Source organism: Hemiscyllium ocellatum, chromosome 13 (assembly GCF_020745735.1).
Source record: "Hemiscyllium ocellatum isolate sHemOce1 chromosome 13, sHemOce1.pat.X.cur, whole genome shotgun sequence".
In the NCBI taxonomy this organism is placed as follows: domain Eukaryota; kingdom Metazoa; phylum Chordata; class Chondrichthyes; order Orectolobiformes; family Hemiscylliidae; genus Hemiscyllium; species Hemiscyllium ocellatum.
Genome location: NC_083413.1, coordinates 75,190,455 through 75,204,504, shown reverse-complemented (window position 1 = coordinate 75,204,504; position 14,050 = coordinate 75,190,455). Strand labels below are relative to the sequence as shown.

Below are 14,050 nucleotides of genomic sequence, written 5' to 3'. Positions count from 1 at the left end.
TTCCAAGTCAGGACTGTGTGTGGCTTGGAGAGCAGCCTTTCCCACACAATTGCTACCCTGGTCCCACCAGGTGGTAGAGATTGCAGTTTTGAAAGGTGCTGTTGAAGGAGACAGAGTGGGTTGCTACGTTGCTTTTCTGCATCTTTCAGATGGCATACACCTCAGCTACTGTGCATTGGTTGTGAAGGGAGTGATTTTGAAGGAGTTAGATGCAGTGTTAATCATGCTTTGCCATGGATGGTGTTGAGTGTTGTCGCAACACACATCCAGATATGTGGAAAGTATTCCAATCGTAGACTTGTGCCTTGTAGATGGTGGACAGGCACTGGAGACTGGAGATGAGTTATAGAATTCATATCCTCTGACCTGCGCTTGTAGCCACAGTCTTAATGTAGTAGAATCATAGAATCCCTATAATGTGGAAGCAGGTCATTCAGCCCATCAATATCTCTGTAAACTTGCATTTCTAATGGCTAATCCACCTAATCTGTACATCCTTGGGCATAATGGGCACTTCAGCAAGGCCAGTCCACCCAGCCTGCATATCTTTGTACTGTGGCAGGAAACCAGAGCACCTGCAGGAAATCCACACTGGTCAAGTTCTCTTTCTGATCAGTGGTTGCTCACAGGATGTTGATGGTGGGAGATACAGCAATTGCAATGCCGTTGAATGTCAAGGAACAATTATTAGATTCTCGCTTGTTTGAGTTGTGTCATTGCCGACACTTGCTAAGGTTACTGTTAGCTTAACAACCCAAGCCTGGATGCTGTGGACATTTTGTTGCATTGCAATTCAAACTGCTTCAGGATCTGAGGAGTTGCAAATGGTACTAACATTGTGCAATTGTCAGAAAACATCCCCATTTCAAATTTTATGATTGAATGAAATTAGTAAATTAATGAAGCAGTTGAAGATGGTTGGGCTGGGAAGCTATTCTGAAAAACTCCTGCGGAGATGTCCTGAAGCTGAGATGATTGATCACCAACAACCACAACCATCTTCCTTTGTGCTATATATGATGCCAACTTATCCCTGATTCACATTGACCCCAGTTTTGCACCCACTCCTTGATTCTATACAGACTCAAATGCTACCTTGATGTCAAAAATGTCACTATCATCTCACCTCTGGAGTTCAGCTCTTTTGTCTGTGTTTGGACAAAGGCTGTAATGAGGCCAAGAGCTGAATCGCCCCTGGCAGAATCCCACCTAAGTGTCCATGAGCATGTTATTACTGAGCAAGTGCCACTGGATTGCACCGTCACTGACTTTTTAAAATCACTCCACTGATAAATAGGTTAAGTCTTGGACAACCATAGTTGCTTTACATATCAGTTGAGGTTGAGGCTGAGAGTCTGCACTTTGTCACAGATAAGTATAGACTCTAAGCTTTATTCAGTCATTTCTTGATTATGACACCCCATTCCTTGACTAATTATATTTTTAATCAGAGCCAAATAAAGCACATCTTTCCCCCTTTTATAATTGCAGAAGTTCTTGTCTATTTTGTCCCTGTTTACCAAGTACAATAAGCATTATTCACTTGAGGGAACTTTTATTTATTCAGCTGGATGAAGTTATTTACTGTGTAATTGTGTGGAACTCTTTCTTTCTTAAGCAGGATAGATTTGCTCACTATGTAATTGAACAGAGTTCTTCTGTATTCAGCAGGGTTAGATTTTTAACTGAGTTATTGTCTGAAGTTTCTGATTATTCATCAAGGTTAGTGTTCCTCACCCTATCATTATTGATTTCCCACTAAAATCTGTGTGAAATTTCTGTTAATTCAGCAGGATAGAGTTTCCAAGTTGTAACTGTGCAAAATTTCTGTTAACACATCAGCGTAAGAATTCCTCACTGTGCAAAATTCCTGTTAACACATCAGGGTAAGAATTCTTCACTGTGCAAAATTCCTGTTAACACATCAGCATAAGAATTCCTCACTGTGTAAAATTCCTGTTAACACCCATGGTAAGAATCCCTCATTGTGGAAAATTCCTGTTAATTCAGCAGGGTAAGAGTTCATCACCATTTCTGATTTAATTCATCACAGGCAGGATTTACTCATCATTTAATCTGCTTATCTATTTGTTCAGCTATGCAAAGGCTACACCTGAAATTGCTGTTCATGATATGAGTCTTAAATACTGAAAATAACAATTTGATCAAACAAGCCAGTTCAGTTTTCTGAGATCACTCATTGCCATTTATGCCAATCTTTCTTTCCCAAATTATATCTGCAGTTAGCGATTGAACACTGATTAACATTGTGTGTTTCAATGACCTTTCAAGCGTTCCTCAAGTCTCCTACCTTTTGTGTAAAAACACCAACGTCCCTTCCTACTCCCTATTTCCTACTTTTAACTTATACATGTTGGTGTTTGATGGCAGTAGAGAACAATGTTCTGGACACTTTTTGCAATTTGGAAAACGTCACCTCTGTATAGTTACCTTGAAAGTTCATTGTTTTGTCAAGAAAACAAAATCAATTTTGTAAACCTTTCCTCCTGACTTCAATTCCAGATACCTGGAAGAAACAGCAAGGTGAGGTCGCTTACTATTGCCAATAACCAGTGTTCCCATTGACTAACCGGGCTAAGGATTATTCACTGTGCCATTGTACAGGGTTCTTGTTGGTCCAATAGGATTAGCATTATCATGGTGTAGCTGTGCGGAGTTGCTGGTTACGGGTACTTAACTGTGTGACAGCATCAAGTTGCTACTTCCTCACCAGGGTAAGGATTATTCACTATTGAACCATGCAATATAATGGTGACTAACTCGGTGTATAACTCGGAGTGATGGATTAAATCACTCCCAGAGGAGGACTGTTCCCACCAGCAGTGATTGGAAGAGATTGCAACATATTTATGGCCAGCTTCCTCCTCAATTTCATCTGATGGTTCAGCCCGATACTGACAGTGTGTCCTGTGCCCCAACCAATTCACCATTCAGGTCTTTGCAGAATTTCTATTGGCCTCAGAGGAAACTGCACGTGATGCTCATTGGTAGTCTGTACTCAGATGTGGTGGAGGGTCAAATTTTGCCCCCACCCCATCCCTCCTTTCCTCCACCACCAGCACCACCCTCCCACCTACTGTTGCTCAAGTCGGTATTACTGACATGGCATCTAGCGTCCTAAGGACTAAACTTCTGACATTTTTTTTCTTTTTTTTCCCCTTTTGTGTTTGTCTCTGGGTTGTCTTCACTAAAAGCATAACACATGGAAATGACAATAGGTACACAGTGAACTTTTCTTTCACTCTCTCTATCTCACTCTCTCTCTTTTTCCAGTTTATGTCCAGTCCTTTTCTTTTGTTACACTCACTGGTATCACTTGTTTCGGTTTTATTTACTCCCCTGTTCGTGTCCTGTGCCTGTTAACCTGCTGTGCCCTCCAATGATATTTGTGCTCCTTTTAAAATGTCTTTATTGCGAAATTGTGAGATTGCATTTGTTCAAAGAGACAGTATTCCTGCTTATTGGCCTGTCGTCGAAGCCATTTCAATCCCTTTCAAAATGTATATACAGTAGATGAAAACAGCAACAATTAAACAAAACATTCAAATCCTAGAAACAGTGAATGGGGACTAGAGGAGAGATGGACAGTGATTTTGCAGCTTTTCTAAACAGTAATAGAATGGAGGTGAAGAGCAACCATAAATTCTCAATGAGTGTGACTTACTGACATCGCCCTGATTGCTGGTGTGAATTCAAAGATTTGCCAGTCTGTTCCCATTTGGAAAGTAGAAAAGCAGTTTAAAATCAAGACCTGGATATTATCAAGATGGTTGGCTGGTGGGGAATCCCTTTGCAGAATTGACCAAAGTGAAAAGGAGGTGGGGGGAGCAGACAGCGAGTTGCCGAGTAACAGTTGAATGATTGGCATTGGACCAACTAGCCTCCTGTGGTGTGTGTTTCACAACAAAGTGACTGCAAAAGAGCTCAACTGTGCAACTTAGTGTTTCCAAGGAGGTAAGGTGTTAGGCTCCACATGGTGGCTCTATTTCAGATTGTCACATCAGACAGATGAGTAACAGGAGTACAAATAGTGGCAAAATTAAAGAGAATAAGGTGGGAATGGCTGGAGCAAACAGACAGATGAGTCTTCAAACTGAGTGCTCCATATAAAGTACTCAAGAGTACTCATGAAAAAGACAAGACTCTATTTATTGAACTTGGCTGGATTGGTGTGGGAAACCGAAGATGGAGAGAATAATCGTAGTGAAGTTGACTTAGGATCATTGGGAAAAATGCTGAAGAGTCGGAGGCAGTGAGTTGAGATAAACATTAAAGGTGCTATAATGATGGTGATTAGAAAATTGCTCACCCTGACAACCACTGAGTGTGGAATCTAACCTCTGATACAAAGCAAATTAATACTCTCAAAATAGACACATGGGAGGGTGAGACTTTGCGGTAGGAAGATCAAATATACTGAGATTATTCCACACATTGCCAGCTATGATTTGTTCAAATATTCAATTGTATCTTGACTAGGCTGGATTTTTCATTAAAATTCTGACCATTGGAGTGAAGATAAAAGAGCAGAGCACAGAATCCTATCAGGGAATCTCACTGAAAACAAATGTAGATTGGGAAACTGTGCTATCGCATGATTGCCATATATCCCTGATATTCATTTCTCTTCCAGTGCATTTATAGAGTGTAAGGAAACATAGTGGTCATGTAACTACTGCTAATCCAGAGACCTGCAGTTGTGATCCATAGCCCTCAGACCAAATTCCACTATTGGCAGCTGGGGAAGTCTAATATTCAATTAGTTAAAATAACGTGGAATTAAATGTTGGAGTCTGTAGTGGTGATTGGCATAAAATCAATGTTGCTCACCAATATCCTTCAAGGAAAGAAATCCCAATTTCCTTTAATTTGCTTTACCTACTTGACAGCAGTCACTACAAAGGCTATTTATCTTCACCTTCACTCTTTGGAAGGGGATCAATAGGGTAAATATTGGGAGGATCTGCAATGGGCTCTACCAGGTGATTGGCTAAATGATTTGGTGGAATTCAATGAGCTTTAGATGCCTCCAAGAGGCAGAACAGATTGAACTGTTACAGAAATGTGAGACTTCCTTAGGATTTCTCTTTTTCTCCTCAATGACTTTTTTCTTCCATCACTCATTGTCCCTCTACAATTACCTTTCTCTTTTCACTTCCCTGATCTGCCAAATCCCACTCCATTCTGCCTTCTCTTTCATTTTCTCTTCCTTTCTCTTCCCCATTTCTCTCAAACTCCTTGCCTTCTCTCTCTTTCTGTCCCTCTTTCATTTATGCACTCTTGCTTTCTGCTTGTGTCTGACACGTCCCCCTTACCCCTAATTTCCCTTTCTTCCCTTTAATGATACAGTATGCATTGCATGATGATTAAACTTGCTATTCTGTGACACTGCTTTCTGCTCGAGGTCAGCTTTTTAGGTCAAAAACCTGTTGATTGCCTTGGAGTGAGCTCAAGGACTTTATAATCATGGAAGGAAATGTGAAGAACATGTACAGAAATGCAGAGAGCTGTGTAACTAAAACAATTCTGCAGAGGTTGGACAGAATTTGAAGCTGAGATTTTAAAAATTGGGACAACTTTGGAGGACAGGAACGGTCTACACTTCACAGTCATGTTCATGGAGAGGACTATCCAAGATAAGCAGTGAGACAGTATGAAGATCAAAACGAACAGAAAAGCTATTGTAAAATGTGGAGCCTCTTTCTTTCAGATTTGAGTTTGGTTGCAGTGATAGTGCAAATTTTAAGAAGGTAAACATGTAATATCCAAGTGGGGGTCAGGGCCCAAACTAATTATGACAAAGGCCTTTAAGAGAAATACTGTATCTTTATATCTGTGGGTGTGCCTTGATCAAACCTGAACAATCAAGCATGTTCAGAGCTTGACCAGTGCAGTCAATCCAAAATTGGTCCACTCATAGTGGACTTGACAATCCAGAGCTGTTTACTGCAGGCAATATCGAAGGATGGAGCAGATTACAGTGAGGTCTTTCAGTGCGTTCAAATGTTGGCCTTAAGTTCAGGCATCTTGCAGGCCACCTAATTCACCTGCCCTCAAACATAAATCTGTTGCTAATATTGCTAACGTCACCCTTGTCAGTTGTTATGTTTCAGGGGAAAAAACAAAACAAGGAATGGCTTAGACAGCAGCTAGAATGACTTGTTTTTTTTAATTGAAGAAAACAGAAGATGCTGGGAGCACTGTTTAAGTGCACTATTCATAACATCACAACAGGAAATCAGGGATGCTATCTGAGGGTCAAAGGTAAAGTGATGCTGGAAGAGTGTCGTGAGAGGGGAGAGGTCACGCTGTTCAAAATGTGGCTGGTGCTTGAGTTTTTATCCCGGTTTCGGGAGTCCCTGACCTCAGAGTATTTTTTCAAGGGAGGCTTACCCCTTATTTAATTCTTGATGTGTCCAATGCAGGGAGTACTGGAAGTCAAAAATCAGTGCAAAACTTGGAAGTGAATTTGTCCTTCACGAATATCCTGAAATATCAGCAAATAGGCCCTTTTAGTTTGTCAATATGAAATATTCTTCGATGCAACTTGAAGCTGATTGTGTACAGAAAGTGGAAATAAAGTCTCCACTGAGTCCCTTTGTCAGCAGTGCTATTCCCTATCAGGGTAAAGTTTTATGTTGGTGAATAATAGTCATTATATCAATCAAGTAATGATTCTGTTGGTGAGATGTTTGCTATTACTCTAGTTCTGACCTTTTGGCCAAAATATCAGTCTTGGCTCAGTGACAGCCCTCACACCCAAAGACTGTAGGCTCAAAGTTAACTCTAAAGGTTTGAGCATGTAATCTAGGCTAACAGTTTAGTACAGTACTAATGGAATGCTGCATTGTCAGACATGCTGTCTTTCAAATGAGATATTAGTCCTCTCATCTCAACTTAAAGATTCAATGGCATTGTTTCGAAGAAGCGCTGCAGGTCTTCTCTAGGCTTGGCAAATATTCATCTCTCAACTAACCCCTAAAATAGATAATCTGGCCATGTATCTGATTGCTTTTTGCACTGCTCCCTACTCGTCATCTCTCATTAGCCCTGTCATCTTTAAAAGCGTTCTATCTCATTCCCTTTAGACATCTCCTTGTCTCCCTTTCCTAGCAGTGTCAGAATTGAGACTATGTATTGAGCAGGGAGTCACGTCAGGTACATTCCTGACTGGGTTGAATACCAACCTTTCGGCTTTAGACTCAACCATTTTCAGAGATAGTTGCTCGCGTTGTGACCAGATCAAACTAGATCAGATCACCCAATCCAGTAGAATTTATATCCCAGAAGGTGCTGAGACATGCAAGAACTATAATTACAACTCTCCTTTTATTACCAGTAAGTGTGAATCCACAGTTCAAAACTGCAGAGAGCATTTATTGGCTCGGCTTTGGTTTCCTGAACAGCACTGTGCAGGATGCTAGTACCTCACCGGTGTTGCTCTGTGTGATTACCTGTCATCTGAAGACAGCCATGTTAGGAGAGGAGGTGCCCCAGGACAGGCAGATAGTTTTGTCATGTTGCTGGGCGGAAAGGGAAAAACAGAATAAATCTCAAGTTGATTCACCCCTACCCACTTCACTGCTGGCTGAGAAAATCACCTTTGTCTTGGAGCATTGGGAACTTGCTCCAGGGACAGTTTGGAGGACTTGGGAAGAAGGATCAGTTACAGCATTGTGGCCTTTCAGAATTGTATTTTGGGAAACAGGACTTCCTGTTGTGGTGTTGTCTCTCTTTCTTTTACTTTAGGCCATGCAGCCCAGAGTGGTCCCAGGAACATCAGGGGCTAAGGCTCCAGAGGAATCCCAGCACGGGCCAGCCCTTTCTCCAATATTGCCGAAGTCAAACTCTTACAGAATTGCAGTGGGGGAGAAAAACCAAATGACGTTTAATTCTAAGTGACCATCTCACATGTGTTGGTGATCATATAAAGAATATGAGGATGTCAGTGAATGGTGGTCTGCTTCTGGCCTAAAACCATTGCCTGTACATGACCAACACATCAAATAATCTACTGTACAGTAATAATGAGGCTGAGATGCTGGAGTTTTATTTGCCGTTGGTTCTTAGTTTAGGAGCTTTACTGTCAACGCGGTTACTTCAAGAGTGTGCATCCATTTAGCATCAGTCTTAATGAGCATTTTCTCGAGCCGAGGAAATTACCCATAAAGTCTGCACTTGGTCCGAAACTATTTATTTTATTTCAATAAAGTTGAAACGCACCAGAAACCACTCATGATAGAACAGAAAGGAATATTCCTGAACCACTTCTTATAAAATAATAAAATTTCAAATATTTGCTTTAACACATCGTTTTCCCACAACTTCGCCACAGGCTTGAGTCTGTTGTCCCTGTAGCACTATTGATCAAGGAAAAGTGACATTACAGAAATGTTCTCTTCCCCTACCCATCAATGCTTGAGATCCTTTATCCACCAGGAAGTTCTGCTTACTTGGAAATGGCATGGGTGTGTACACCTTGCAGATCAGAAAGGAAAGTCCAGTCAGAGTGATGGACCCACTGCTGATATAGGCAGTGGTTCTACACTAAAGAAAGCATTCAAGGGGCTTAACTTTCAGCCATCAATCAACCCCAGTTTCTCTACTTTACCTCTTAGTCCCTTTCATCTCTGCCACCAAGACTAAGTTACTTCTTGTTGTTTTCACCATATCACTCAAAAAAGGGAGACTCCATATTAAATTACCAGTTCCAAAGTAATAGCTCCTAAGAAGTATTGTTACATCCATTGGCTCTGCCTGCTCTATTATTTAGCATTTTAATAAAAGCATGAGCAATGACTATATTCTCACAGTGATTTCATAAACCTGATGGTGAATGCACCGAATTGGCATAGATACAGATGCAATCAGTAACACAGGGTGCTGAGTGTGACTAAGAGATAATGTGTGGGATCCTGGACTTACATCAGGACAGATAAAGTTAGCAACACAGCAATGGGGAAGAGTTAGTGGGTGATGGTGCGAGGGAACCTTATGAACTTCAGGATAGATGCAGTTAGTCATTGGTGCCAGAGATGCTGGGGGCTCAAGGGTTATTCAGTGACAGTGTAAGGGAGCTGGGTTAACATCAGTAGAGGTTCAGTCAGTGACTCAGTTTTATTTGGGAGGAGTTATTAATATCAAGCATGTAATGGAAGTGAAATAATGTTACCTGAGACGGTCGGTAACACAGGATGCTGACTGAGATGCATGACAGAGCTCAAGGTGAGGGTTAATGGATGAACATCAGTTGAGAAACAAAGACATAGTATAGTGGGAAGGTGCAGGAAGATAGTGGGGTGGGGAAACTGCACAACCCTTAAAAATTGCATGCATGAGCACGTTAAAATGTCATAACATTCGAGCCAATGGGCCAAGTCCTGCAAAGTGGGATCAGTGTAGATAGGTCAGCATAGACCCAACGAGCTTAAGGCCTCTTCTGTGCTATATGAATCTGTGACTTTAGCAGGCTTTGAGATTGTGAAACAACTAAGAGAAATGGGGCAGGATTTTCCTGTTGAGGCAGTGGAAAGGACGAATAATCAGATGATTGGCATTGCCGAGATTCCTGTCTCTGATTCTCTCTCAATGTAAGCTCCCAAAGCACAGCATTTATCTTCTCACTGGTACATTCCTTCCTGACTGTGTGGGCCTGGCTTCCACTAAGGGTCTCCAACTCCTCTGACTGGCCAGCAGCTTTTGGCAAGGCAGAACCTCAGTGTCAAGGCACCCAATAGGCCTAGAAACCTGCTGGTCAGCTGTCAATGCATGATTGAGTCTTGATCCAGTCAGCTTTATTGTTGATGTGGAGAGAGGGTTATTCACTGCTGAAGATGCCCAGCACCACACTTAATGCACAGAGCCCTAAATCTTAGCCATGATATGAAAAGCACAGGATTACAGATTGCTGTTCCATCTATCTCAGATTTCAGTATGCACACAGTTGTTTGAACTAGGTTTAGTTTTAAACCCACCTCATTATGGTGGAGGTGAGGAGGGGAGGAAGGGAGTGCTCAGTTCTGAGAGTGTTAACAAGGCACAGCAGTGTGCAGATACTGGAGACACATTGAGAAGCTCTGCCCCAGTAGAAAGCACTAGGTTATCTCATTTATTCTTTTCACTTCAAACTGCACCAAGGATTATGATCAGTGGCTAAAAATCCCAAGTAGATTTGAACTCTGTCCTTCTCTGAGCAGCTCACTGTACTATCTATCTAACCAGCTGTTTGAAACCCAAGCCATCCAAATAAACTGTCAGGCCTGAAGGTAATCAATATTCTCAATTCTCCACCAGAAGGACATTCCCAAGTTCAGGAGATGAGAAATTGTAGGTTGTTAGGAATGGCGCTCTCTAGAGTAAACTCAAGATCCACTGCGGGTCATGTCAGCATCAAAAAGCCGAAATGACAGGTTGTTTGTTAAAAGGTCCCACACAAAACACAAGTCCCAACCACTGAGCCAGAAGGTCAAGGTTTGAGTCCCTTTGTCCCTTGAGGTGTGTTGTAACATGTCCCACTGGGTTGACTAAAAAAAATTACTTTTTACCTTGCCTTCCCTTTTCGATGCTGGCTCTTTTGTTGCCTATTTCCAGCACGCCCTGCTCTTTTGCTTAGCTTCCAGTAACAATCACCAAAATGTGCAGAAATCACAGGCATTACCTTGACATGGTACTCATATCTGTCTTGTGAATGCCGTTTCTTTCTCCTGAGTTTGACCTATCTTGTTGCAGAGTATCTGACTTGGTGTCAGAGAAGCTAGTGCTAAGAGTGTTTTGAACCTCAGTAGTTTTAGATACTCCACTCTACATAGAGTTCAAGAGCTGGAAAGTGGGATCAGTGTAGATAGGTTAGCATAGATCCAATGGTCTTAAGGCCTCTTCAGGGTGGATTTTCCTGCATCATTGCTCCCCCCCCACCCTAATGCATGCCACTTGCTGGATTCTATGAATACTCTAGAGCCCCCATCCCTCAAAAAGAGAGGTTTTCTTTAGAATGTAAGGATAAGAGTAATCCATTCTGTTCATTGTACTTATACCATCTCTCTTGGGTCATGACAGCTCTGCAGCTCCTTTGCCTAACAAAAATCTATCAATCTCAATTTTGAAATTTTCAGCCAAAGCAACCTTGTAGAGAAGACATTCCCAGACATGCCGTGTGCAAAGGAATGCTCCCTAACGCCATCTATGGTTTGCCCAGCACTAATTTCATATTATCGTCCCCTCCTCTGGAATTTGTTAACAAAGGAAATAGCGAGCTATTTACCCCATTACCCCATCGACCTCTTTTGTCACCTTATACCAGATCAGAAGTAACAGGGGGAGGATTGAGCCATTTCATTGATCAAGCTTGCTCTGCCATTCAGTAAGTTCACAGTGGATCTAACTATGACTTTAACTCCACTTTTCACCTCTCCCCCAACACACCTTAGGTTGCTTCTTAATCTCCCTCACTTAATAGGGTACAGATTTAGTCTAGGACGTGATTCAGCAAACTGAACAGTAATTTGGTTACAAGAAGTTTACACTCAGTAGTATCAAGTTAGACACAGAACCCTGACCAACTGGCTTAATTATGCAATACGAGCAATCTACGGACAAGCATCAATGGTGAAGGCTTTTCTGAGGTAAACTGCCCACTGTCCAAATCTAATCTAAACCCATAAAATTCCTTTCTGAAAATAATGATCAATGTCCCTGTTTGCCTGTTACCTATAAAGATGGTAATAAATACAGGACTGAAAAATGTTGCTGTCTCTGACATTGTTCCGCTCTGTGTAAAGTTTGTGTTGTGCACTAAACATCTTGTGCTCTTTGCTCTTTGTGTTTCCCATTTTTTGTGTCTTCATACGCAATACGCAACACATCTTTCACACATTCTTCACACTGTAACCTTCTTCATGTGGTGGGTGGTGGCTGTAACATGATTTGTTCTCAGCCTGGCTTCTCCTTGATGTTTTGTCGTGTGTTCGTCATTGGTGGCTTGAGTTCTATGTCTTTCACTGAGAATTTGTCTTGTGACAAATTACTTTATAAAACTCCAGCATTTAGATTAATTCTGAAGAAAGATACATTGGTCTTGTATGAAAAATGTTTTTGCGTTGTAATTGTCATGAAGTTGTTTTTTGCTTTCTCTACAAAAACAGGAGTTGAGTATATTAGTTATCGGGAGTGATGGAATTTCTCTCCAGGAGATCGTTCTCTTGTTATAGCTAGCATTTTAGGGGCAGTAGTCTGTTACAACGTTTTTAATAGTATCAGTTTACAGATGTCAGCCATTTATTTTTTCCCTATGCATATTATGTATTTGACCAGATTGCCTGACCTGCTGTGCTTTTCCAGCAACCACACTTTTTAACTCTGATCTCCAGCATCTGCAGTTCTCACTTTCTCTTGATTGCTTATCTCTCAACTCAAAGCCTGAAATGTGAGTTTATGTCCAATCCACAGGGTAAAAGGAGAGTGTTGCAGTTATTGCATAGCTTTTCAATTACCACCATCTCTCAGTTATTATACCATTGCCCACAGTTATCAGGCATATTTAACTTACCCAACTTATTGCAGCTGTAACACCATCCCTATTATCAGTCAAACTTTCATTCTCCTGGAAAATGAGACATAACTACTAAGGTCCCTAAATGGTGGGCACGAAGCAGCTTCAAACCCCATTGTGCTGAACACAAGTGTTTATTTGTAAATGCAAATAAGGAGTCCAACATCTAACTCACTTCACCTCGTCAGCAGTGTCATAGAGTCAGAGCCATACAGAACAGAAACAGACCCTTCAATCTGACTCATCCATGCCCACCAGATATTCTAAATTAATTTAGTCCCATTTGCAAGCACTTGGCCCACATCTCTCTAAGCCCTTCCTATTCATATACCCACCCAGATGCCTCTTGAATGTTGTAACTGTACCAGCCGCCACCACTTCCTCTGGCAGTTCATTCCATACACACACCACCCTCTATGTGAAAATGTTGCCCCCTCTGTCCGTTTTAAATCTTTCCCCTCTCACCTGAAGCCTATGTCCTCTAGTTTTGGACTCACCCTCCCCGGGGAAAATGCCTTGGCTATACACCGTATTCGTGCTCCTCATGATTTTATAAACTTTCTTTAAGGTCACCCCTTCACGATGCTCCAGAGAAAATAGCCCAGCCTATTTCAACCTCTCCCTATATCTCCCTACCAAACATGACTGGTTTGGTTTGAGCCAGCCAATGTTATTTGTTAATTACAATCAGGAGAGCAATCCTGAAGGTCACCTCTATGTAAAAAGGTGGTCACTTTTGCAGAAGTACCAATCTAAATGCTGCCCCCTGACAGACTCAATATGTACAATATCCCACCTTCTGCTTCTACCACCTGTCCTGACTGTAAGTTCCAGGCACCGTCACCCTCCATGTAAAAATATTTACCTTGCTCATCTACTTTAACCTTTTCTCCTCTCACCTTAAATCAATGCCCTCTAATATTTGACATTTCCATTCTGGGATAAGGCACCAGCTACCCACCCTATCCATGTCTCTCACAATTCTAAACACTTCTCTCAGGCTGCCACCTCTGCCAAAAACAATCCAAGTTTGTCCTCCCTCTCCTTTTCGCTGATACACTCCAATCCAGGCAACAAACTGATCAACCTCTTTTCAACCCTCTTCGCATCCTTCCCATAGGTTATGAACCAGGTACAGTATATAAAGTTGATTAAAGAATGACTTAGGAAGTAGAAAATTTGTAATTAGATGTAGTAAAACAAAAACCTATAGAGGAACTGATTTCATCTTGGGAGATGACCTGGCAAGTACAAAAATATTAGGCTCACTCCAGATGGTGGAACAACCAGTAGTAAGAAAAGAAATTGAGATATTACAGGAACATTCTGGATTGTTTCCTGCCTGTAAGTTGGATGAAGTTGACTGTCGTTCCCATGTCAGAGAATGACATTAGTCTACAGTATCATTAGAGTTAGTCAATGAACATGTTAAGCCATCGTATGTCTGTGCCATTGAAATGCCAATAAAAAAGAAAGGCAGGC

The 14,050-nt window shown here is 41.5% G+C and overlaps 1 protein-coding gene across 18 annotated transcripts in view; it reads left to right on the top strand.

Annotated features, from left to right (window-relative positions):
* The window catches only part of kif1aa (kinesin family member 1Aa), a 299,164-nt gene that overhangs the window by 262,102 nt on the left and 23,012 nt on the right, over nucleotides 1-14,050 (top strand). For 3 of the 18 annotated variants that reach the window (XM_060834321.1, XM_060834322.1, XM_060834314.1), the window contains one exon: nucleotides 3,216-3,239. The exons of the other annotated variants lie outside the window; for them this stretch is intronic. In XM_060834321.1, the coding sequence (XP_060690304.1) occupies nucleotides 3,216-3,239 (24 nt within the window). The remainder of the gene's footprint in view (nucleotides 1-3,215; nucleotides 3,240-14,050) is intronic. 18 annotated transcript variants of the gene reach the window in all.